The following is a 23,184-nucleotide window of genomic DNA, read 5'->3' as shown; positions in this document are numbered from 1 at the left end:
GTCTTCCCTGTTCCAAATGTTCATGCCTATGTTCATGCCTTTACCCCCCCCCCACTCACTGCTCTCTGCTCGATCCTGCCACCTCTTGCTGCTCTCACCCCAGCCTTTTCCTCACTGCCAAGTCATGCCCCCCACCCGCAAAAATACCCCGACTGCTGTGTACCTGAGCAGCATCAACTGGCTTTAAGTTTATTAAGTCTCACTGTGAGCAATGCCTTGGGATGTTCACTAATTTAATATATACAAACAACCACCACATTTTTGGAAATAGCACACCCTGTATACTCTTATAGAATAAAATAATGTCCCCGTGGATTAACGGACACTTGTGTAGATTCTAGTTAAGACTCCAAATTGTATATGTATTATACATACTGCGTGCCCAGTGTATTGACAGCTCCAGCCTTCAAATTGGTTTCCCTGGAAAGAGGGCACAGGATCGCGATGTGCAATCAACCTGCGCCCCTTTGGACAACTTGAGTCAGCAGGCGAACTTTGTGCTGCCTGTTCATTTCCATGATTGTGGCATTCAGCCCAGCACTGAAAACGTTGCTGAGTGGCTGAATGCTCAGCAGGGCGCTAAGTTTTTGCGAGGCTGCACCAATTAAAGGTAGTCTGCACCACTTAAAGGCGAAGTTCATTCTGCCTGCCATCCCCAGCCATTGAACAGGCTGAGGAAGATAGTGGAAAAGAACAATTAATGATGGCATAACAGGGGAGAGAGCCTACACCAAGGTTCTCTGATGCATCACTGGAAGCCTTGATGCAAGAGGTCAATAGGTGGTGAAAAGTCTTCTTTCCACAGGAGGCCAGGAGGCCCTCCCGACAACAGAGCAATGGGCAGTGGGAGCAGATAGCCACTGTGGTGAATGCCAGCAGTGTAGCCCTGAAAACGTGGACGCAATGCAGGAAGAAGTTTAATGACATCACACGATTAGTCAAGGTCAGTCAATTCACCTTCAAATGCCAAATTCCACACCTGTACCACTAGTTTCATTGCACCACATCTCCATCACTCACCTACCAACAATCATCAAGGACAGTCAGTGCCCGCTGGAAGGAGCACTTCGAAGATCTCCTCAACCGAGACTCTGCCTTTGACTCAAGTGTCCTCGACTCCATCCCGCAGCATGCTACCCACCACCATCTCAGTAAAACCCCAGCCCTACACAAGGTTGAAAAAGCCATAAGACAGCTTAAGAACAACAAGTCTACGGGAGCGGATGGAATCTCCGCTGGGGCACTGAAGTATGGCGGAGAGGCACTGTTGGCGCGAATGCATGACCTCATCTCTCTTATCTGGAGGGAGGAGAGCATGCTGGGAGACCTCAGAGATGCAGTGATCATGACCATCTTTTAAAAAGGGGACAAATCCGACTGCGGCAACAATCTCCCTATTATCAGCCATTGGGAAAGTCGTCGCTAGAGTCCTCTTCAACCGTCTTCTCCCTGTGGCTGAGGAGCTCCTCCCAGAGTCACAGTGCGGATTTCGTCCCCTACAGGCCACAATGGACATGATTTTTATAGCGCAACAGCTGCAAGAAAAATGCAGGGAACAGCACCAACCCTTGTACATGGCCTTTTTTGACCTCACAAAGGCCTTTGACACTGTCAACCGCGAGGCTCTATGGAGCGTCCTCCTCCGTTTCAGCTTCCCCAAAAGTTCATCACCATCCTCCGCCTGCTCCACAACGACATGCAGGCCGTCCTCCTTACCAATGGATCCATTGCAGACCCAATCCACATCCGGACCAGGGTTAAGCAGGGCTGCGTCATCACGCCAACCCTTTTCTCAATCTTCCTCGCTGCCATGCTCCACCTCACACTCAACAAGCTCCCCGCTGGAGTGGAACTAAACTACAGAACCAGTGGGAACCTGTTCAACCTGCGCCGTCTCCAGGCCAGATCCAAGACCACCCCAACCTCTGACGTCGAGCTACAGTACGCGCACGGCGCCTACGTCTGCGCACATACAGAGGCTGAACTCCAAGTCATAGTCAACATATTCATTGAGGCATATGAAAGCATGGGCCTTACACTCCCAGAGCAAGTGCTCTACTCAGGACTCCTTCACGGCAAACGAGCCAAAGGTGGGCAGAGGAAACATTTCAAGGACACCCTCAAAGCCTCCCTGATAAAGTGCAACATCCCCACCGACACCTGGGAGTCCCTGGCCAAAGACCACCCTAAGTGGAGGAAGTGCATCCGGGAGGACACTGAGTACCTCACGTCTCATCACCGAGAGCATGCAGAAATCAAGCACAGGCAGCGGAAGGAGTGTGCGGCAAACCTGTCCCACCCACCCCTTCCCTCAACGTCTATCTGTCCCACCTGTGACAGGGACTGTGGTTCTCGTATTGGACTGTCCAGTCACCTAAAAACTCATGTTTAGAGTGGAAGCAAGGCTTCCTCGATTCCGACGGACTGCCTATGATGATGACCAACAATCTCTATCAATCACGACTCATACCTCACAATCATAGCTTCACCTCACCCTCGCACACTTACCACCGTTGCAAGCCTCATACCCACATCTCACACCTTGCACATAATGCCAGCTATTCTATCATGACAGGCACATCACCCAAACACATTGCACCACACTCATTGACACACTTCCCTTTCTCTTGCAGGAAAAGGTGGTGCATAATGCCGCCAGCAGAATCTAACCAGCGGGAGACAGGCTTGCCTGCATCACCTCACCTCCATGGAGGAGACAGTGCTGGCCATTCTTGGGAGGGGCATGGCTGAGCTCGTGACCAGCGGCGGGGCTGAAAGAATACAAGATGCCGGTATCCTCATACGTTATCCTCCTCCTCACATCCTACTTTCCTCTCACCCCACAATCTCTTCTGATTTACAAGCTGAACATGGTGTAAGGATGCACGTCTTGCTTTCCCCTTCCCCTCACCACAACCATACACTTCTACCTTTCTCATTTCAGAGCCCCAAGAAGTCCAACCAGTCCAGCAAGTGGTTCAAGAACAGGGAGAGGAGTGTGATGAAAAAGAAAACACCGTCACTCAATCTGACACTCGCAGCCACCAGCTCAGATACCGGCACTGCTTGGAGTTAAGAGGGTAGCTTGGAGGCCGGATTTGCACGTGGTGAGTCACAGGCATGAGTGGTCTGCAGCCAGGGTAGGGGAAAAGTGCAACCCAGGTGCCAGCTCCCTGGAGGGCGAGGTCACACACAAGGACTCAGATGAGGATTTCAGTGGGGCAGCCGACAGAAGGCTGAAGGGTATGCTCAAAAAAATGCTTAGTGCATTGGCACGCCTGCCAGAAATCCTGAGTGCAATGTCAAGGAGCATGGAGGAGTCCATCACAAGCCTTTCACAGGGCTTTGCGCAGAGGTTCAAGCCCATGATTTCCAGCATGGAAGGAATGTGCAGATCCATTAGCGCACTCGTGGATCCAACCATCATGCAGTGTCTGATGGTGGATGTCTCTGTTTCCATTGCAACACCAGCACAAGCCACCTTATGTCTGAATGCTGCTGTGGAAGCTCAGGCTGCTCTCATGCAGGCTCAGCTTGCTGCCAGATAAGCTCAGACTCCTGCTATCGTGGCTAGATTTACCGTTGTGGAAAGGGACTTATAGGGTGTCACAACAATCCAGTAATCTGTTCTCTGATAGCCAGGAATGCTGAGGTGCCGCCCGGAGCAGTGGCAGTGGCACCATGCTGTCCTCTCAGTATGACAGCACTTATCCTCCCACCACTGCCATTGCCGGTCAGCCAGCCAGCCTGGACTACTGCCCTCCATGCCGAAGGAGCACTAGGACAGGCAAAGCACACTGAAGTCAGGCAATAAGGGAATGCACAAGGGTGATTAGTTCACTTTGTTATGTAATATTGGATGAATTGATGAATAAAGTTGGATTGGAATGTTTGTTTTTTGTGTGGGTGAGGAGCTCATGGACTTCATTGCCTCTAAGATTGAGACCATCGGATCAGCTGACTGCCACTTCCCTTTCATACCCTAGCCCACCGGGACAAACTTCTTCTAAGGATCCCCCCTGCCCTAGCCCTGAACTCACATCTTTCTCCAGTTTCTCTCTGATCTCCCCATATGACCTCTGCACACTCACCTTGCCCACTTTCTGCTCCTTTAACCCTATTCCCACTAAACTGCTGACCAACCAACTTCCTTTTCTAGCTCTCATGTTAGCTAACATTGTTACCTGTTCTCTCTCCTCAGGTACTGTCCCCCTCTCCTTCAAATCTGGCGTCATCACCCCTCTCCTCAAAAATCCAACCCTTGACCCCTTCATCCTTGCAAACGACCGCTTAATCTCCAACCTCCCTTTCCTCTCCAAAGTCCTTGAAAGTGTTGTCTCCTCCAAATCTATGCCCATCTTTCCTGCAACTCCATGTTTAAATCCCACCAATCAGGTTTCCACCCCTGCCACAGTACCGAAACTGCTCTCATCAAAGTCACAAATGACATCCCTAGTGATTGCGACAAAGATAAACTATCCCTCATAAGAACATAAGAAATAGGAGCAGGAGTAGGCCATACGGCCCCGACAGCCTGCTCCGCCATTTAATACAATGATGGACTCAGGTCCACTTCCCTGCCCGCTCACCATAACCCCTTAATCCCTTATCGGTTAAGAAACTATCAATCTTTGTCTTAAATTTATTCAATGTCCCGGCTTCCACAGTTCTCTGAGGCAGCGAATTCCATAGATTTACAACCCTGAGAGAAGAAATTCCTCCTCATCTCAGTTTTAAATGGGTGGCCCTTATTCTAAGACTCTGCCCCGTAGTTCTAGTGTCCTCTATCAGTGGAAACATCCTCTCTGCATCCACCTTGTCAAGCCCCCTTATAATCTTATACATTTTGATAAGATCACCTCTCAATCTTCTGAATTCCAATGAGTAGAGACCCAACCTCCTCAACCTTTCCTCATAAGTCAACCCCCTCATTTCCGGAATCAACCTTGTGAACCTTCTCTGAACTGCCTCCAAAGCAAGTATATCCTTTCATAAATATGGAAACCAAAACTGCATGCAGTATTCCAGGTGTGGCCTCACCAATACCCTGTATAACTGTAGCAAGACTTCCCTGCTTTTATACTCCATCCCCTTTGTAATAAAGGCCAAGATTCCATTGGCCTTCCTGATCACTTTCTGTACCTGCATACTAACCTTGTGTTTCATGCACAAGTACCCCCAGGTCCCACTGTACTGCAGCACTTTGCAATTTTTGTCCATTTAAATAATAACTTGCTCTTGATTTTTTTCTGTCATGACCTCACACTTTCCAACATTATACTCCATCTACCAAATTTTTGCCCACTCATTCACTTAGCCTCTCTATGTGCTTTTGCAAATCTTTTGTGTCCTCCTCACACATTGCTTTTCCTCCCATCTTTGTATCATCAGCAAACTTGGCTACATTACTTCCAAGTCGTTAATATAGATTGTAAATAGTTGGCGTCCCAGCACTGATCCCTATGGCACCCCACTAGTTACTGATTGCCAACCCGAGAATGAATCATTTATCCCGACTCTCTGTTAGCCAATCCACTATCCATGCTAATATATTACCCCCAACCCCATGAACTTTTATCTTGTGCAGTAACCCTTTATGTGGCACCTTGTCAAATGCCTTCTGGAAGTCCAAATACACCACATCCACTGGTTCCCCTTTATCCACCCTGTTCGTTACATCCTCAAAGAATTCCAGCAAATTTGTCAAACATGACTTCCCCTTCATAAATCCATGCTGACTCTACCTGACTGAATTATGCTTTTCCAAATGTCCTGCTACTGCTTCTTTAATAATGGACTCCAACATTTTCCCAACCACAGATGTTAGGCTAACTGGTCTATAGTCTCCTGCTTTTTGTCTGACTCCTTTTTTAAATAGGGGCATTACATTTGCAGTTTTTCAATCTGCTGGGACCTCCCCAGAATCCAGAGAATTTTGATAAATTACAACCAATGCATCCACTATCCCTGCCATTACTTCTCTTAAGACCCTAGGATACAAGCCATCAGGTCCTTCTCAACTTATCTGCTGCCTTTGACACGGTTGACCACTCCATCCTCCTCCAACATTCTCCCCCGTCGTCCAGCTGACTGGGACTGCACTCGCCTGGTTCCATTGTTATCTGTCTAATCAGCAAGAGAATCACCTTCAATGGCTTATTTTCCCATTCCCGCATCGTTACCTCTTGTGTCCCCTAAGAATCTATCCTTGGCCCCCTATGATTTCTCATTTATATGTTGCCCCTTGGCAACATCATGAAAACACAGCATCAGTTTGCACCTGTGCGCTGACCACACCCAGCTCTACCTCACTATCACTTCTCTCGACCCCTCCACGGTCTCCAAATTGTCAGACTGCTTGTCTGACATCCAGTTCTGGATTGAGCAGAAATTTACTCCAATTAAATATTGGGAAGACCGAAGCCATTGTTTTCGTTCCCCGCCACAAGCTCCGTTCCCTAGCCACTGACTTCATCCCTCTCCCCAACTCCTGTCTGAGGCTGAACCAGACTGTTCGCAACCGTGGCATTATAATTGACCCTGAAATGAGCTTCAGACCATATATCCACAGCATAACTAAGACCACCTATTTCCACTTCCGTAACATCGCCTGTCTCTGCCCTTGCCTCAGTCATGCGCTGCTGAAACGCTCATCAATCCCTTTGTTACCTCCAGACTTGACTATTCTAAACATACTCCTGGCTGGCCCCTCACATTCTACCCTACGTAAACTTGGGGTCATCCAATACTTGGCTGCCCTTGTGCTAACTCGCACCAAGCTATCTGCCCTCCTCTAATTCTGCATTCCTGAGCATCACTGATTATAATCACTCGACCACTGGTGGCCGTGCCTTCGGTTGCCTAGGCCCCAAGCTCTGGAATTCCCTCCCTAAATCTCTCTGCCTTTCTTTCCTCCTTTAAGAAGCTCTTTAAAACCTACCTCTTTGAGCACCTGCCCCAATTTCTCCTTATGTGGCTCGGTTTCAAGTTTTTGTCTCAGAATACACCTGTGAAGCACCTTGGGACGTTTTACTATGTTAAATGCGCTGTATAAATACAAGTTGTTGTTGTGGCTTTCATTTCAGCATTGTCGCCAAGTGGAAGTTGTGATGGTCAGTAACAGAAGGTAGGTAAGGTGTGGGACTATTGTTGAATGGGGACTTGTGGTTGTGTTACCTCAGTCAGATGTGTTAATCATGGACAGCTCGGGCAGAAAGGGACTGTCTGGGTTGCTTCTTCCCTTCCGCTTCCTCCTCTTCCTCCTCAGCTTATCGTTGTATGCCTGGTGGCAAAGGCTGTGTCCTCGTGATGGTGAGGTTGCGGAGCATACAACAGACCAACGTTCCCATTAACCTGTCTGTAGCTCCCAGGCAACCGGCACGCCAGCTTTTAAATAGAAAAAACCATGCATGTGCGGGCGTTTGAATGGGCCGCACACTGTAAACAAATTAAAGGGAACATTGCAGCAGACCACAACGAATCTTGAGACGTGCTCTCGAGAGTACCGCACGGCTCCTCCAGAGCGATCGAGGCAGCAGAAGCCAATGGTCTGCTCTATCAGATTCCATGTGGCAGCATGGCTTTCATTGTACGTATGCTTAGAATTACACAGAAACAGGCCATTTGCTCAACCATTTCATACCGGTGTTTATGCTCCACTCGAGCCACTTCCCATGTGTGGTTGGGTTGCGGAGCAGCAGCATGAGTGAGGTGGTCGGTAGATAGCCCTTGTTGCCCGGTAGCCAGTCTCTGGCTTGACGTGATGGCTCAAAGACTGAGGGAACAGCGGACAGGCGACCATGGTGACTGCTGCCACGATACCGGGCATTCACCATCATGATGTGCTGAACATGGAGGCACATTAACTACACATTCAGCAAGTAATAACCTTTGCGGTTGTTGTACATCTCAGCATTTAGATGTGGTTCCTGTAAAGCCACGTGCATGCAGTCACTGGCTCAAAGCACCATGGGGAAGCCCGCAGTCCTGGCAAAGTCACATGCATGCTCCACCTGCTTCTCTCTGTCAGAGAGAAGCCAGTGAAGTCTCCTCTTCCAGCATAAAGAGTGTCTGTCACCTTTTGTAAACAGCAGAGAACAGTGAACTGGGAGACGTTACAGAAGTTGCCTGCTCCAGCCTTCAAGGATCCTGATGTGAAGAAATTCAGGGTCATGGTCACAGTCACTGGCAGCGCTGCCCTTGCCCTGTTGTGAGGCAAGCAGTGGCAGAGTTCTGCGAGTACCTCCTTCGTAAAGGGCAGATGCCTCACACACTGCTCCTGGCTTAAGTTGAGGTAATAGAATTGCTCTCGTAAGACCGTAGGTAGGTAAGGCCTCCTGCTGAGAGCCCATCTGCCCCTCCTCCTCTGTCCTCTGTGAGCAGCGTGTCCTCTTCTTCACTGTCTCTGCTACATCTCCCTATCATGCTGCAGACCAAGGGGATGACAATTAGAGCACTCATGACTTGGGAGCAAGTGGTCTGACCAGACCCTTGAAGTCAGAAGTATGGCCTTCTCCGCCGTCATCTCATCAACTTTAAAAAACTCTGGAAAGTTTCAAACACTTCCACAAACTTACACAGAGCCAGTAGAAATTAATTAGCAATTCAGCTGAGACTTTGATGATCTTTTAAATATCATTGGTCCTTGCAGCTGCTGAACGCATGTGGGAGGTCAAGAGAGGGCGTTAGCTCCAGCATTGAGGACGAAAATGGCAGTGCTGACGTCAAATTAGCGTTGCACGCTGATTGATCTCACGATCTGCCTGCTCTACATACTTCTGGCACTTGTTCCCAGCGCCGATGCCAACACCCTCACCTAGATGACATTCGGCGCAGTCCGCACCATGAGTGCACGCGCGTGGTTTGGCCTCTATCTTTGGCCCAAAACGGCACCCGTAACGCCCAAACAACGGGCGCGATGCAATCGAATTTTTGGCCCCATGTCTATTTCGTTGACGTGAGTTTAATGCCTCTTTTCTCCACCAGACATATTTCTACGCTGTGTATGTGTTTTGTACTGCAGGAATTCCCATTGAAAAGATCCAGTTTGCCACACTTGGAACTGGCTGCTGTGAGCTGAGCTCCTCATTAATAAGTGTACGTATTGTTTTAATTCTCCTTTGTTTCACCGTGAAACAATTTCTCTCGTGATTTATTTGTTATATTTACTTGATTATTATTCATTTATTTTATCCTAACTCCCTTCTTTTCCCACATGAATTGCAGGAGAGCAGGACTGCTCCAGTGTCAGATTGTCTCACCATCTTTTTTTATGGCATATGTTTAGTCAGTGTATCTAGTAACAACTTAAAATTACTCAGTTACCCTTCCCTTCTCAGTGTCAAAAGGAAAATGCACAGCCTGAAGCATGTTATGCACAGGCTGAAGGATGTTATCTGAAGGATAACACATAGTCTAGGTACATACAGGATAACACACTGGGTGTTGGATAATTCCTTCCCCATCCTTTTAACAGATTCAAAAAGCTAGACATAGTAATATGTTTGACAACTAACTTCATTTATTACTGTTTCAAAACATTCATCTTAAAACTTCATACCGAGCAGTACACATTAGCCTTACGTCAAAAACCTATCTGTTGAGAACTTCGCGGCAATCAGAAGCGTGGCTTATCCAAGCCTGTTCACATTACCTTGCCTTGAAGGTAGACAAAAGTTCCTGCTGAGTGAAACAGTGTATCTCTTTTTAAAGCATTTTCTTTCATTGTCTAATTCTTGATTGAACTTTACTGGGTGTTTTATCACCCTTCGATCTTTGAGCTGCTTTCTTGCCCTCGAGTTGTGTTGCTGTTTCCAGTCCAAGAATGCCTTGCGATTGCGGCGTATTAGCTCCTGGATCTCCTGGTCATTCTCGTTGAACTAGTCTTGGTGTTTCCTGGTCGAGTGACCGAGCGTCTCTTTGCAGGTGGTCTTTATGGAAGCCTTGAGAGTTGACCAGGCACTGTGGACACTCTGCGTCTCTGGGTCATTGGGCGTCGTCAGGTTGGTAGCAAGGCGCTCGCTGAATAGGGCTTTCTTAGCAGGATCTTGAGTGCATCGGCATTGATTTTCCTGCGGCATTGTTTCTTTTGTCGTTGCTGTTCTGGTGCAATGTTGATGGTGATGACAGAGCGAATTAGGTGGTGGTCCGTCCAGCAGTTGTAAGCTGCTGTCATGGTGCGGATGATGCGCACGTCTTTGCGGTCCCTCACTCGGACGATGACGTAGTCTAGCAGATGCCACTGCTTGGAGCGAGGGTGTTGTCATGAAGCTTTATATTTGTCCTTCTGACGGAACAGGGTATTAGTTATGACAAGGCCGTGTTCTAAGCATTTTGTCAGGAAGAGGGTGCCATTGGAGTTGGCTTTTCCTACCACCTTCTCAGATTCAGCTGCCCTCAAAACTTTGTCATCATTCTCCGCCCGCCTGTACTGGGTTGGCCAGTGACTGGACTGCTGCGTTGGGTTGGCCAGTGACTGGACTGCTGCGTTGGGTTGGCCAGTGACTGGACTGCTGCGTTGGGTTGGCCAGTGACTGGACTGCTGCGCTGGGTTGGCCAGTGACTGGACTGCTGCGCTGGGTTGGCCAGTGACTGGACTGCTGCGTTGGGTTGGCCAGTGACTGGACTGCTGCGTTGGATTGGCCAGTGACTGGACTGCTGCGTTGGGTTGGTCAGTGACTGGACTGTTGCGTTGGGCTGGCCAGTGACTGGACTGCTGCGTTGGGCTGGCCAGTGACTGGACTGCTGCGTTGGGCTGGCCAGTGACTGGACTGCTGCGCTGGGTTGGCCAGTGACTGGACTGCTGCGTTGGGCTGGCCAGTGACTGGACTGCTGCGCTGGGTTGGCCAGTGACTGGACTGCTGCGCTGGGTTGGCCAGTGACTGGACTGCTGCGCTGGGTTGGCCAGTGACTGGACTGCTGCGCTGGGTTGGCCAGTGACTGGACTGCTGCGCTGGGTTGGCCAGTGACTGGACTGCTGCGCTGGGCTGGCCAGTGACTGGACTGCTGCGCTGGGTTGGCCAGTGACTGGACTGCTGCGCTGGGTTGGCCAGTGACTGGACTGCTGCGCTGGGTTGGCCAGTGACTGGACTGCTGCGCTGGGTTGGCCAGTGACTGGACTGCTGCGCTGGGTTGGCCAGTGACTGGACTGCTGCGCTGGGTTGGCCAGTGACTGGACTGCTGCGCTGGGTTGGCCAGTGACTGGACTGCTGCGCTGGGTTGGCCAGTGACTGGACTGCTGCGTTGGGTTGGCCAGTGACTGGACTGCTGCGCTGGGTTGGCCCGTGACTGGACTGCTGCGTTGGGTTGGCCAGTGACTGGACTGCTGCGTTGGGTTGGCCAGTGACTGGACTGCTGCGTTGGGTTGGCCAGTGACTGGACTGCTGCGTTGGGTTGGCCAGTGACTGGACTGCTGCGTTGGGTTGGCCAGTGACTGGACTGCTGCGTTGGGTTGGCCAGTGACTGGACTGCTGCGTTGGGTTGGCCAGTGACTGGATTGCTGCGTTGGGTTGGCCAGTGACTGGACTGCTGCGTTGGGTTGGCCAGTGACTGGACTGCTGCGTTGGGTTGGCCAGTAATTGGCCTAGTGTGCTGGGTGGCCTGTGATTGGATTACTGTACTGGGTTGCCCAGTGATTGGATTACTATCCCAAGACAGGCAATTAATGAATTACTGAACTAGGTCAGGCTGTAACCAAAAGTTGAGTAGATCGCCCAGACTGGCTGAAAATGATGAAACAAAATTGTAAATCGCAATAAGCTTCAGAAGCGGGGCTGGGCTGCAGCATGAGATGGGGTTTATGCTGAGCTCTGTGCTCTGCTATTGTCTGGACAATGTAGGAGTTTCTGACAGATTTGCAATGTGCTGTAGCAGACCCGGGATTGTTTATTGCTTTCACTGGGATCGGCTGTAGAATGAGATGTGACTAATCAACATGTCCCAACAGTGATTTTCTCCATTAGCACCTATATATTGAGCAGCTTGGGCGTAGAATGCTACTTATGGGAGGTTACATTTCGATGATTGTTTGGGCAATATTGTTCACCATCTCATTGACTCTTCAGGTAAGTCACAGCCTTTTTCTCACAGTTAAAAAAGGGAGTTAGATTGGAATGAGTGCATTCTGAGAAAGTGATTCCCACATCCAGGAACATGTACATTTACGGTCTTTGTATATGGTGGGCTCATTGTAAACGTTTCAAGATTGTGGAAGCAACATGTGTGTCGGGACTTTCAATGGAGGGGAGTAATATTTTTGAGAGTATGCGGCAGCAGAGAGTTGCCCTTATTTCCTGCTGTATTTGTAGAGGCAGATGTTCCACGAGCCACGGTACGCTCATTTACTTTGGGATTGAGCCTTCTGGTGCACCTCGAGTATGTGGGGTGATGTGGAGGGCAGCCAAATAACATGGGACCATTGTGCACAGCTGCATCTCAGACACACACCTGCCCCAGGAGGCCAGGAGGCCACAAGATTTGAGCATTCCTGGCTATGCCAGGGTGAGGATGTTGGGGGGGGGGGGGGGGTTCCCAGAAATATGCTACTATTCCCCCACCAGTACTTTTGCCGAGGGAGAAACTACAAAAATGACACAGCACATCTCCTCCTTCTGGACGTATTGGTTGATGATCCACAATATGGTGTATCTCAGGCCCGGGCTGTGAGAACTTCCAGCCATGGGAATACCCACAACTGGGCCTGCCTACTCTATGTCATCAGCCTCATAAGAGGCAGGCTGAAGCTCCACCCCTTACAAGGTCCAGCTGAAGTCCCCGACCTGCCCCCACCCCCATGCAAGGCCAGGTCCCAGTACAGGTGCAGCAGGTACAGGTACAAGAGTTCCGGAATGTTCCAGAATCCGGACCGATAAGTGGCGGGTTCATCCGGAATCCGTAAAATGTTCCAGAATCCGAAACCACCGACCTCGGGATTTGCCGACGCACGCCTCGTCCCACTTGCCACCGCTGCCCTTACCTCGCCCTGCTGGCCGCGTCCCGGCTGCCTTTACCTCGGGGCCTCGCCGGCCCAAACACCTCCTCCGTGATGGGGCCGGCCGGCCCATACAGCTCCTCCTTGGCGGGGCCCCGCCCAACGATCTACTCGACGGGGTCAGCCGGCCGGAACAGCTCCTCGGCGGGGCCCTCCCCTTTCTGATGTTCTGAAATCCAGAAATACCCAAACCTGGGCTCGGGTTCGTGATGTCAGAAAGACGATCAGAAGTCCAGAAAAGCCCGGAATCCGGAACGGCCTCGGTCCCAAGGGTTACGGATTCTCGACGCTGCACCTGTATATCCAGGTCCTGGCAGAGTTTGCTGATATTTTGGTGGACTCCTTCCAGAGTTACAGTTGGCATCCCATTATTTTCTATTCTTTTACTCTTAGCGTCCCCCTCTTTAACTGCACAATGTAGTTTGGGTGTGGGATTTTTTTTCCTGGTTTATATTGGTTAAAAGTATAGAATAATAAAGGTTAGTGAAAGAATATTAAGGCAAGTTGTAAACAAGTTGTAGATTTGGTGGTTTAAAACTTATTGAACAGTGGTGCATTTTTATCAATCTTTTGAAAAGATTTTAAAGAGTATAACAGAAAGAGATGGGTGTGAGAACAGTAGTTTGTGTGAATAGGTACATTGTCGGCAGCAGAGGTGTTCAGGCAGAGTGCTGCTGTGAATGTTGTTTGCTACTCATGGAGATGAAGTAAAGGACAGTAGAATTAGATACTAGGGTAGAAGTGCTTGTCGAGATTGGTGAATGATGCAGGTTCATGGTGGTTAAGATCATATACAATAAGAAGCAGGTATAAGGCAAGTAAAGAGAAACAGCTTAGGCTGGGCAAGAGGCAAAAATGGGAACATTGGGAAAGCAGTAATGGATAAATATAGACAAAAGAAAAGTGTATTACATTTGCAACGGGTAGTAAGTAACCTTGTTAGAATAGAGGAGCAGCACAAGAAGTGTAAGTAACAAATAGGATACCATTGGGGAAAGATACATAGGAAAGGGTGGAAGTGAAGAGGAATCTTAATGGTGTTGGAACAAGCACAAGAGCAGCGTGGAGGAAAAGGGGGGTTGTGGTGCTGGAGATTCATAGACACTTCATTTTGTGGCAGGGATAAAGTTAATAAGTCAGTGATTAGTGTCCCAGATGCCAAGATTTTAAATGTAGAGGAGAAGGACCAGTGGAGAGAACAAGAAAGGAGTCAGTGGTTGTTGTCTATGCAGAACTAAGTGACAGAGAAACAGGTGCTCAAAAGTGAGCCTGGACATATTGCCTGGAAGTTCAATGGGTGTAATGTTTCTACATTACAACAGCGACAACACTTCAAAAGTACCTCATTGGCTGTAAAGCGTTTGGGACGTCCTGAGTTTGTGAAAGGCATTATATAAATGCATGTCTTTCTTTATATTTATTGCTAGTCAGTAGGAGAGTGAGTTCATGAGTACAATCAGAAGGCCTAATCAATTTGTTGGGCACTTGGGTAAAAAAGGCCTTTACTCAAAGGTTGGTAAACATTTATAGTAACCTACCAGTGATGCAGTGGTATGGAAGATGTTAATGAAGATGTTGAATACTAGGCTGGGTGAGCTGAAATACTCAAGGGACCAGCTTGATAGGTTGATTGGCCTTTTCTTGTTCTTGGCTTTTCCATATGTTTATGTGAACAGATGTTGGTGAACTGCAAGATTTATGGATTAAGGCAACCATGAGCAGTATTTAATCCTTTTTATCCACTTTAGAGCATTGAGATCCAAGGCCGATAGTGATTTATGTTTAGTGGAAGGTGGTGATTGGTGGAGGTGTTGGATAGGGGCAGGCGAGAAAAGTAACAAAAAAGTACATCAATAGAAATGAAAATCAGGCGATTTCTATAACAGGTGGCTGATCCACAATGCTCGTTTAAAATCTATCTCAATGGACTCTTGGATTGTTGTACCAAGAGTGATATTGCAGCACTCCCTCAGTAATTCCTGCCCTGAAGCGGTGCTTGAAGCACAACCTTCTAACTCAGAGATGAACGCTACCAACTGAACCTTGCTGACATTGATAGTTAATTGTAAATAGGAAGTGGTAAGAGGAAGGGCTAAGTTCTGCATGTATTACTGACACTGTCTGTTGACCTAGGACAAGATCAGCTGGATGCCATACTTAAGCATGGTCTGCATCTTTGCATTCATCTTTAGCTTTGGATTAGGTCCAGGTAGGCTGACTGCTAGTAATTATTCTTATATTATTGAAAGAAACAATTCCTCAGAGATCCACCTCATTTGAGAATTCCCGAGCACCTGAGGAGTTAGTGTGCTTGCCTGGTAACTGAGAGGCTTGGGGTTTGCATTCAGCATTGTCCAAAACTCAAAATTACGCAGAATTTGCAGCATAAAATAGACCATTTGGCCAAACTGGTATTTATGCTCCACACAAACCTCTACTTCATCCAACCCTATTAGCATATCCTTCTATTCCTTTCTCCCTCACATATTTAACCAGCCTCCCCTTTAATGTATCTATGTTATTTGCCTCAACTACTCCATGTGCTAGCAAGTTCCACATTGTAGTCCCTATTGGATTTATCAGTGACTGTTTTATATTTATGGCCTCCAGTTTTGGACTCTCCACAAAACTAGGGGCCATAAATATAAAACAGTCACTGATAAATCCAATAGGGAAGTGACTAGAATGTGGAACTTGCTAGCACATGGAGTAGTTGAGGCAAATAGCATTGATACAGGCAACTAGCCCATATAGCAGTGCCTGGTCTCCAGTCATCTTGGAACCCTTGCCACTGGATCAGGACCTCACTCAGCTAAGCCCGTGTGGTAGCCGGTGTGCAACGACCACTCCACGTTAAAAGAACTTACGCACAGGCATCTTCCACTCCGTTTTGGACTTTCCACAAGTGGAAATATCTCCTCTATATTTACCCTAGTGTGCTGGTGCACCCCAACTTTTAAATCTATTGTGATTTCTTTGCCCTTAGCCGGAGTAACTGGGATCATACCGATGGAGATCTTTGACCAAACTGCACGACCCGCAGCCTACGTGATCAGTGGCTCCCTGTTGTGGATAAATTTTATTTTCGTTGGGATGACTTTCCCATTCGTCATTGTAAGTATATTGAATGCAGGTTAAATTTAACTTAATATTGTGGCACAGACTATACTCGTGTTATAAAATACACTCTGATAAAACACCTCTTTGTTGTACTGTGTATCCTTTCCGGAGCCCACTTTTTAATGTCTGTCTGCAGCTTTTGATACAGTTGACCGCTCCATTCTCCTCCTTCGCCTCTCCATCAATGTCCAGCTGGGTGGGACTGCACTCACCTGGTTCCATTCTTATCTATCTAATCGTAGCCAGAACATCTCCAGCAATGGATTCTCATCCCACTCCTGCATAGTTACCTCTGGTGTCCCCCAAGGATCTATCCTTGGTCCCCTCTTATTTCTCATCTATATGCTGCCCCTTGGTGATATCATCCGAAACCACGGAGTCAGTTTCCACATGTACACAGACGACACCCAGCTCTACCTTTCTACCACTTCTCTCGTCCCCTGCTTGGTATCTAAATTGTCAGATTGCTTGTCCGACATCCAGTAATGGATGAGCAGAAATCTTCTCCAATTAAATATTGGGAAGATTGAAGCCATTATCTTTGGTCCCCAAACTGCGTTCCCTAATTATTGACTCCATCCCTCTCCCTAGCATCAATCTGAGGGTAAACAAGACTATTTGCAATCTAGTTGTCATATTTGACCCAGAAATGATTTTCCAGCCACATATCCGCGGTATAACTAAAACTGCCTTTTTCCACATCCGTAACATTGCCCGCCTCCACCCCTGCCTCAGCTCTTCTGCTGCTGAAACCCTCACTCATGCCTTTGTTACCTCTAGACTGGACTACTCCAACTCACTCCTGGCCGGCCTTCCACACGACGTAAACTTGAAGTCATCCAAAACTTAGCAGCCCGTGTACTAACCCGCACCATCAAGATCACCCATCACCCTGTGCTTTCTGACCTACATTGGCTACCAGTTAAACAACGCTTCGATTTCAAAATTCTCATCCTTGTTTACAAATCACTCCATGGCCTTGCCCCTTCCTATCTCTGTAATCTTTTTCAGCCTCACAATCCCACAAGATGTCTGCCTCTTCTCAAATTCTGGCCTCTTGAACATCCCTCATTATAACTGCTCAACCATCGGTGGACGTGCCTTCAGCTGCCTGGTCCCTATGTTCTGGAACTCCCTCCTTAAACCTCTCTGCCTCGCTATCCTCCTTTAAGATGCTTGTTAAAACCTACCTCTTTAAACAAGCTTTTGATCATCTGCCTTAATTTCTTCTGCGGCTCGGTGTCAAAGCCATCTGTTTGTCCGTAACACTTGTGAAGCCCCTTGGGATGTTTTACTATGTTAAAGGTGCTATATAAATAAAAGTTATTATTAATGCCCTAAATAACTTCTCCATTTAAAATGTATTTTTTCTGTCCCCCTGTCTTTGGTCTCTTGAGACCCACATGTAACAAGCTCTGCTCTTCAGTCAGCCACTAGGACATGGTGGTAGAGTGAATTGTACTGATGATTTGCCATCTCTCCCAGATTGGTTTTGGTTCCGTTCTTCCTGCCCATGGACACAGCTGAGATCTATAGCTGATCATGTGAACATTCACTTGCTCATTGGAGCACCGATGTATTATACCGTGTCTGCTCCATGGCAGTGACCAACTGGAACCAACCAAAACTCCCTAAAACCCCTGGGTGGAGATAGAATTCTCCTCATTCTTGGATAATGATGAATTTCTACTGGGATGAGTCATTAAAGTATCATTGACTGAAATGGAATCTGGGGATCCCAGGTCAGTTACAGAGTAACACTGCATTAAGTCCTTGCATTCTCAATCTGCCCATAGTCCCGTGTACACATGTTGTGTACATTGGTGGGTTGCTGTACCAGTTGTATTGGAGCAGCGATGCACTGGCGTGCACAGTGCTAGCATGGGGTCTCCAACCTTTCATTTCCCACCATGTGATTTTCCAGTCTTGGTCTGAGCCTACTGAGCACAAGGGATGCCAACTTTCCAGGACTGCCCTGGAGTCTCAAGGAATTAAAGACTAATCTCCAGGACATTGCTGCAAGCAACCTAGGAGCAAAAATCAATGGGGTATTTAAAAAGTTGTGTTTTTTTTTTATACTTTTGTTAACTCCTTATAAAAATATTGGACATGTGTAAAAAGGCTGCTTGACTGACGGTCAAGAATCATGCAATCAGTTAGTCAGCTCGTTTTCCAATTTTCCGTGAGAAGGCGGGGCACCGCAAGTATGGCCACGTTGTGCGACCAATGGCGGGAGTGGGGCGGGGGGGGGGTGTTGGAACAGGAGGTCATGTGATGACACCTCCAGGAATATGTCCAACCACTGCTGGCAAAACTACTGAGCACAGGTCTGTGGGAGGGAGGGGGGAAAATATCAGAGGAAGTGTCATCTACCGCTGCTGTTGGCCACTAACCCAGTTGGGAAAATACAGCAGCAGGAGGCTATAGAGCAGCATTGGCGAGACCTACAAACATCAGTGCTGTGCGTTCATAGAATCACAGAATGGTTACAGCACAGCTATTCGGTCTGACGAGTCCATGCTGGCTCTCTGTGAGAGCACCTCAGCTAGTCTCACTCTGCCGTAGCCCTGCAATTTTTTTCCCTTCAGGTACTTATCCAATTCCCCTTTGAAAGCCATGATTGAATCTGCCTCCACCATCCTCAGGCAGTGCATTCCAGATCATAACCACTCGCTGTGTGAAAACACTTTTCCTCATTTCGCCTTTGGTTCTGCTGCCAATCACTAAGTCTGGTGTCCTCTGGCTCTCGACCCTTCTGTCAATGGGAACAGTTTCACTCTATCTACTCTGTCTAGATCCGTCATGATTTTGAATAACCCTATCAAATCTCCTTTCAGCCTTCTCTGCTCTAAGAAGAACAACCCTAGCTTCTCCAGTCTATCCACATAACTGAAGTGCCTCATCTTGAAACCATTCTTGTTAATCTTTTCTGCACCCTCTTTTAAGGCCGTCACACTCTTCCTAAAGTGCAGTGCCAGAATTGGACACAATACTCCAGATGAGGCCAAACCGGTGTTTTATGAAGGTTCATCATAACTTCCTTGCTTTTGTACTGTATAAAGCTCAGGATCCTGTATGCTTTTTGAAACTTTCTCAATCTGCCCTGCCACCTTCAATGATTTGTGCACATATGCCCCCAGGTCTCTCTGTTCCTGCACCCCCTTTAGAATTGTACCCTTTAGTTTATATTGTCTCTCCTTCCTACCAAAATGTATCACTTTGCACTTTTCTGCGTTAAATTTCATCTGCCACATGTCTGCCAATTCCACCAGCCTGTCTATGTCCTCTTCAAGTCTATCACTATACTCCTCACTGTTCACTATACTTCCAAGTTTTGTGTCATCTGCAAATTTTGAAATAGTGCTCTGTACACCCACATCCAAGTCATTAAAATATATCAAGCAAAGCAGTGGTCCTACTAGTACCAACCCCTGGGGAACACCACTATTTACCATCCTCCAGTCTGAAAAACAACCGTTCACCACTACTCTGTTTCCTGTCACTTTGCCAGTTTTGTATCCATGCTGCCACTGTCCCTTTTATTCCATGGGCTTCAACTTTGCTGGCAAGCCTATTATGTGGCACCTTATCAAACACCTTTTGGAAGCCCATGGACACCACATCAAACGCCTTGGCCTCACTGTTATCTCATCAAAAAACTCAATCAAGCTAGTCAAACACGATTTGCCGTTAACAAATCTGTGCTGGCTTTCCTTAATTAATCCACACTTGTCAAAATGACTGTTAATTTTGTCCCGGATTATCCTTTCTAAAAGCTTCCCCACCACCGAGGTTAAAGTGACTGGGTTTATCCTTACACCTTTATTTGAACAAGGGTATAACATTTGCAATTCTCCAGTCCTCAGGCAAAGTGATACACAACCCCCATATCTAAGGAGGATTGGAAGATTATGGCCAGTACCTCCACAAATTTCACCCTCACTTTCCTCAGCATCCTATTCTGGTGATTTATCTACTTTAAGTACAGCTAGCCTTTGTAGTACCCTCTCTATCAATTAGCATCTCAACTATCTCCTCTTTCACTATGACTTTGGTAGCATCTTCTTCCTTGGTAAAGACAGATGTAAAGTACTCATTAATACCTCAGCCATGCTCTCTGCCTCCATGCATAGGTCTCCATTTTGGTCCCTAATTGGCCCGACTCCCTCCTCTTACTACCCATTTACTATTTATATGTCTGTAGAAGACTTTTAGATTCCCTTTTATGTTAGCTGCCAGTCTATTCTCATATTCTCTCTTTGCCCCTCTTATTTCCTTTTTCACTTCCCTTCTGAATGTTCTATATTTAGCTTGGTTCTCACTTGTATTCTCAACCTGATGTCTTTCTTACACCCCCTTTTTCTGCTTCATCTTACTTACTCTCTATCTCTTTCATCATCCAGAAAGTTCTGGCTTTGGTTGCCCTATCTTTCCCCCGTCATGGACCTCAACTGTACCCAAACTATCTTCTCTTTAAAGGCAACCCATTATTCAATTACAGTTTTGTCTGCCAGTCTTTGCTTCCAACTTAGCTGGGCCAGATTCGTTATCAACACATTGAAATTTGCCATCCTCCAAATATGTACTTTTACTCTAGATTGCTCCCTGTACTTTTCCATAGCCAATCTAAATGATACTAATCTTATGATACTATAATCACTGTTCCCTAAATGTTCCCCTATTGACACCTGCTGCACCTGATCCACCTTGTTCCTCAGAACCAGATCCAGCAATGCCTCTTTTGTCAGAAACGTACAGATCAAGAAAATTCTCCTGAACAAACTTCAGAAATTCTTCCCCCTCTCTGCCCTTTACACTTATTACTATCCCAGTCTATATGAGGATAATTGAAGTCCCCCATTATCACTACTCTATAGTTCATGCACCTCTCTGTAATTTCTGTACAAATTTGCTCCTCTCTATCTTTCCTACTTGTTAGTGGCCTATAGAATACAGCTCTATTGTTACTTAACTCTAACCAATTAGATTATGTCTTAGACCCCTCCAGGACATCCTATCTCTCCAGCACTGCAATATTCTCCTTAATCAAAACTGCCACCCCACCTCTTTTCTTTCCTTCCTTATCTTTCCTGAACACCTTATATCCAGGAATATTTAGTACCCAATCCTGCCCTTTTTTGAGCCAGGTCTCTGTTATTGCCACAACATCATATACATTACAACCCACCCCATCGGGCTAAAAATGATGGAAATACTCAGCAGGTCAGGCAGCATCAGTGGAGAAAGAAACGGACTTAACTTTTCATGTCAATGATCTTTCATCAGAACTGGTAAAAGTTAGAGATGTAACAGGTTTTAACCAAGTATGGAGGCAGGGAAGGGGATGAAAGAACAAAAGGGAAGGTCTATGATAGGCCAGAAGGCAGACAGATTAAATGTAAAAAGGTATGATAGTGCAAAGGAGGTGGTAATGAAAAAAGTAACTAAACAAAAGATGGGTCCAGAGGGGATGTAAATGGCAATAGCAGAATCATTACCAAATTTAAAATCTGTTCTGTTTGCACTCACCCTGTTTTTTTCTCTTTCAGGGCGCACTGGGCAGTTTGTGTTATGTGCCTTTCCTTTCCTTTAGTTTCCTCACCACTTTATTCATTGGATTCTTTCTGCCAGAAACAAAAGGGAAGACCTTTCTGGAAATTTCTGAGGAGTTTCATAAACGCAATTTCAAAGCTCAGATAGAACAAGCCTAAACAAGACAATGAAAAGACCATAAAACCAACCATGTTGCTATCAGCACACAATGTTCATGTTACAGTTGTGTTTCCCTAACATTATCATGCAGTTTTGATCTGTCGATTGGACTAGTTTTTGTGTTTAACGACTGTTTCTCTGCACTAAGAGCTTACGGCAAGAGTAGGTTTAATTGGGTGGGTTGTTGAGGCAGGGACTCTGAAAGTTACAATCAATTGGCGGTCGCCAAAGTTTCTTGCATTCTGTTTCTGGGTTTCATGTTCAAGTAGAAACATAAAAATATAGAAATTTACAGCGCAGAAGGAGGTCATTTCGGCCCATCGTGTCCGTGCCGGCCGACAAAGCCACACGGCCCTTGGTCAGCAGTCCTGAAGGTTACATATAAACCTATGAACAATGGCGGAAAGGTAAAGAGCACCCAGCCCAACCAATCCGCCTCACACAACTGCGACATCCCTTACACTAAAACATTCTACACTCCACCCCAACCGAAGCCATGTGATCTCCTGGGAGAGGCAAAAAACAGATCAAATCCAGGCCAATTTAGGGGGAAAAAAATCTGGAAAAAATCCTCTCCGACCCATCCAGGCGATCAAAACTAGTCCAGGAGATCACCCTGGCCGTATTCGATTCCCTGCAGTATTTACTATTATATCTGCGCCGGCCAACAAGGTTATCTAGTCGAATCCCAATTAGCAGCTCTAGGTCTGTAACACTGCAGGTTACAGCACTTTAAGTGCCCATCCAACCATCTCTTAAAAGTGGTGCCGGTTTGTGCATCCACCACTCTTCCAGGCAGTGAGTTCCAGATCCCCACAACCCTCTGCATAAAAGAAGCCTCCCCCCTCAAAACCCCTCGAAACCTTCCACCAACCATCTTAAAACTATGCCCTCTCTTAATAGACCCCTCCACCAATGGAAATAGGCCCTTACTATCCACTATGTCCAGGCCCCTCAATAATTTGTACACATCAATGAGGTCTCCTCTCAACCTCCTCTGTTCCAATGAGAACAAACCCAGCCTATTCGATCTGTCCTCATAACTAAGATTCTCCATTCCAGGCAGCATTCTAGTAAATCTCCTCTGCACCCTGCCTAGTGCAATCAAGTCCTTCCTATAATACAGCCGACCAGAACTGCACGCAGTATTCCAGCTGTGGCCTAACCAAAGTATTATAGAATTTAAGCATAACCTCCCTGCTCTTATATTCTATGCCCCGGCCAATAAAGGCAAGCATTCCGTATGCCTTCTTAACCACCTTATCCACCTGGCCTGCTTCTTTCAGGGATCTGTGGACAAGCAATCCAAGGTCCCTTTGTTCATCTTCACTATTAAGTGGCCTACCACTCAATGTGTATACCCT

General features: G+C 47.1%; 1 protein-coding gene across 1 annotated transcript in view; it reads left to right on the top strand.

Annotated features, from left to right (window-relative positions):
* Positions 1-21,819, top strand: part of LOC139269234 (solute carrier family 2, facilitated glucose transporter member 11-like) — a 54,622-nt gene extending 32,803 nt beyond the window's left edge. The window contains exons 8-12 of the mRNA XM_070888324.1: positions 8,986-9,096; positions 11,961-12,062; positions 15,122-15,197; positions 15,975-16,102; positions 21,658-21,819. Coding sequence (XP_070744425.1) covers positions 8,986-9,096; positions 11,961-12,062; positions 15,122-15,197; positions 15,975-16,102; positions 21,658-21,819 — 579 coding nt within the window. The remainder of the gene's footprint in view (positions 1-8,985; positions 9,097-11,960; positions 12,063-15,121; positions 15,198-15,974; positions 16,103-21,657) is intronic.
* Positions 21,820-23,184: the final 1,365 nt, after the last annotated feature.

This window comes from Pristiophorus japonicus, chromosome 8, assembly GCF_044704955.1.
Source record: "Pristiophorus japonicus isolate sPriJap1 chromosome 8, sPriJap1.hap1, whole genome shotgun sequence".
NCBI lineage: Eukaryota > Metazoa > Chordata > Chondrichthyes > Pristiophoridae > Pristiophorus > Pristiophorus japonicus.
The sequence above is the reverse complement of the archived record's forward strand: the minus strand, read 5'-3'. Positions and strand labels throughout refer to the sequence as shown.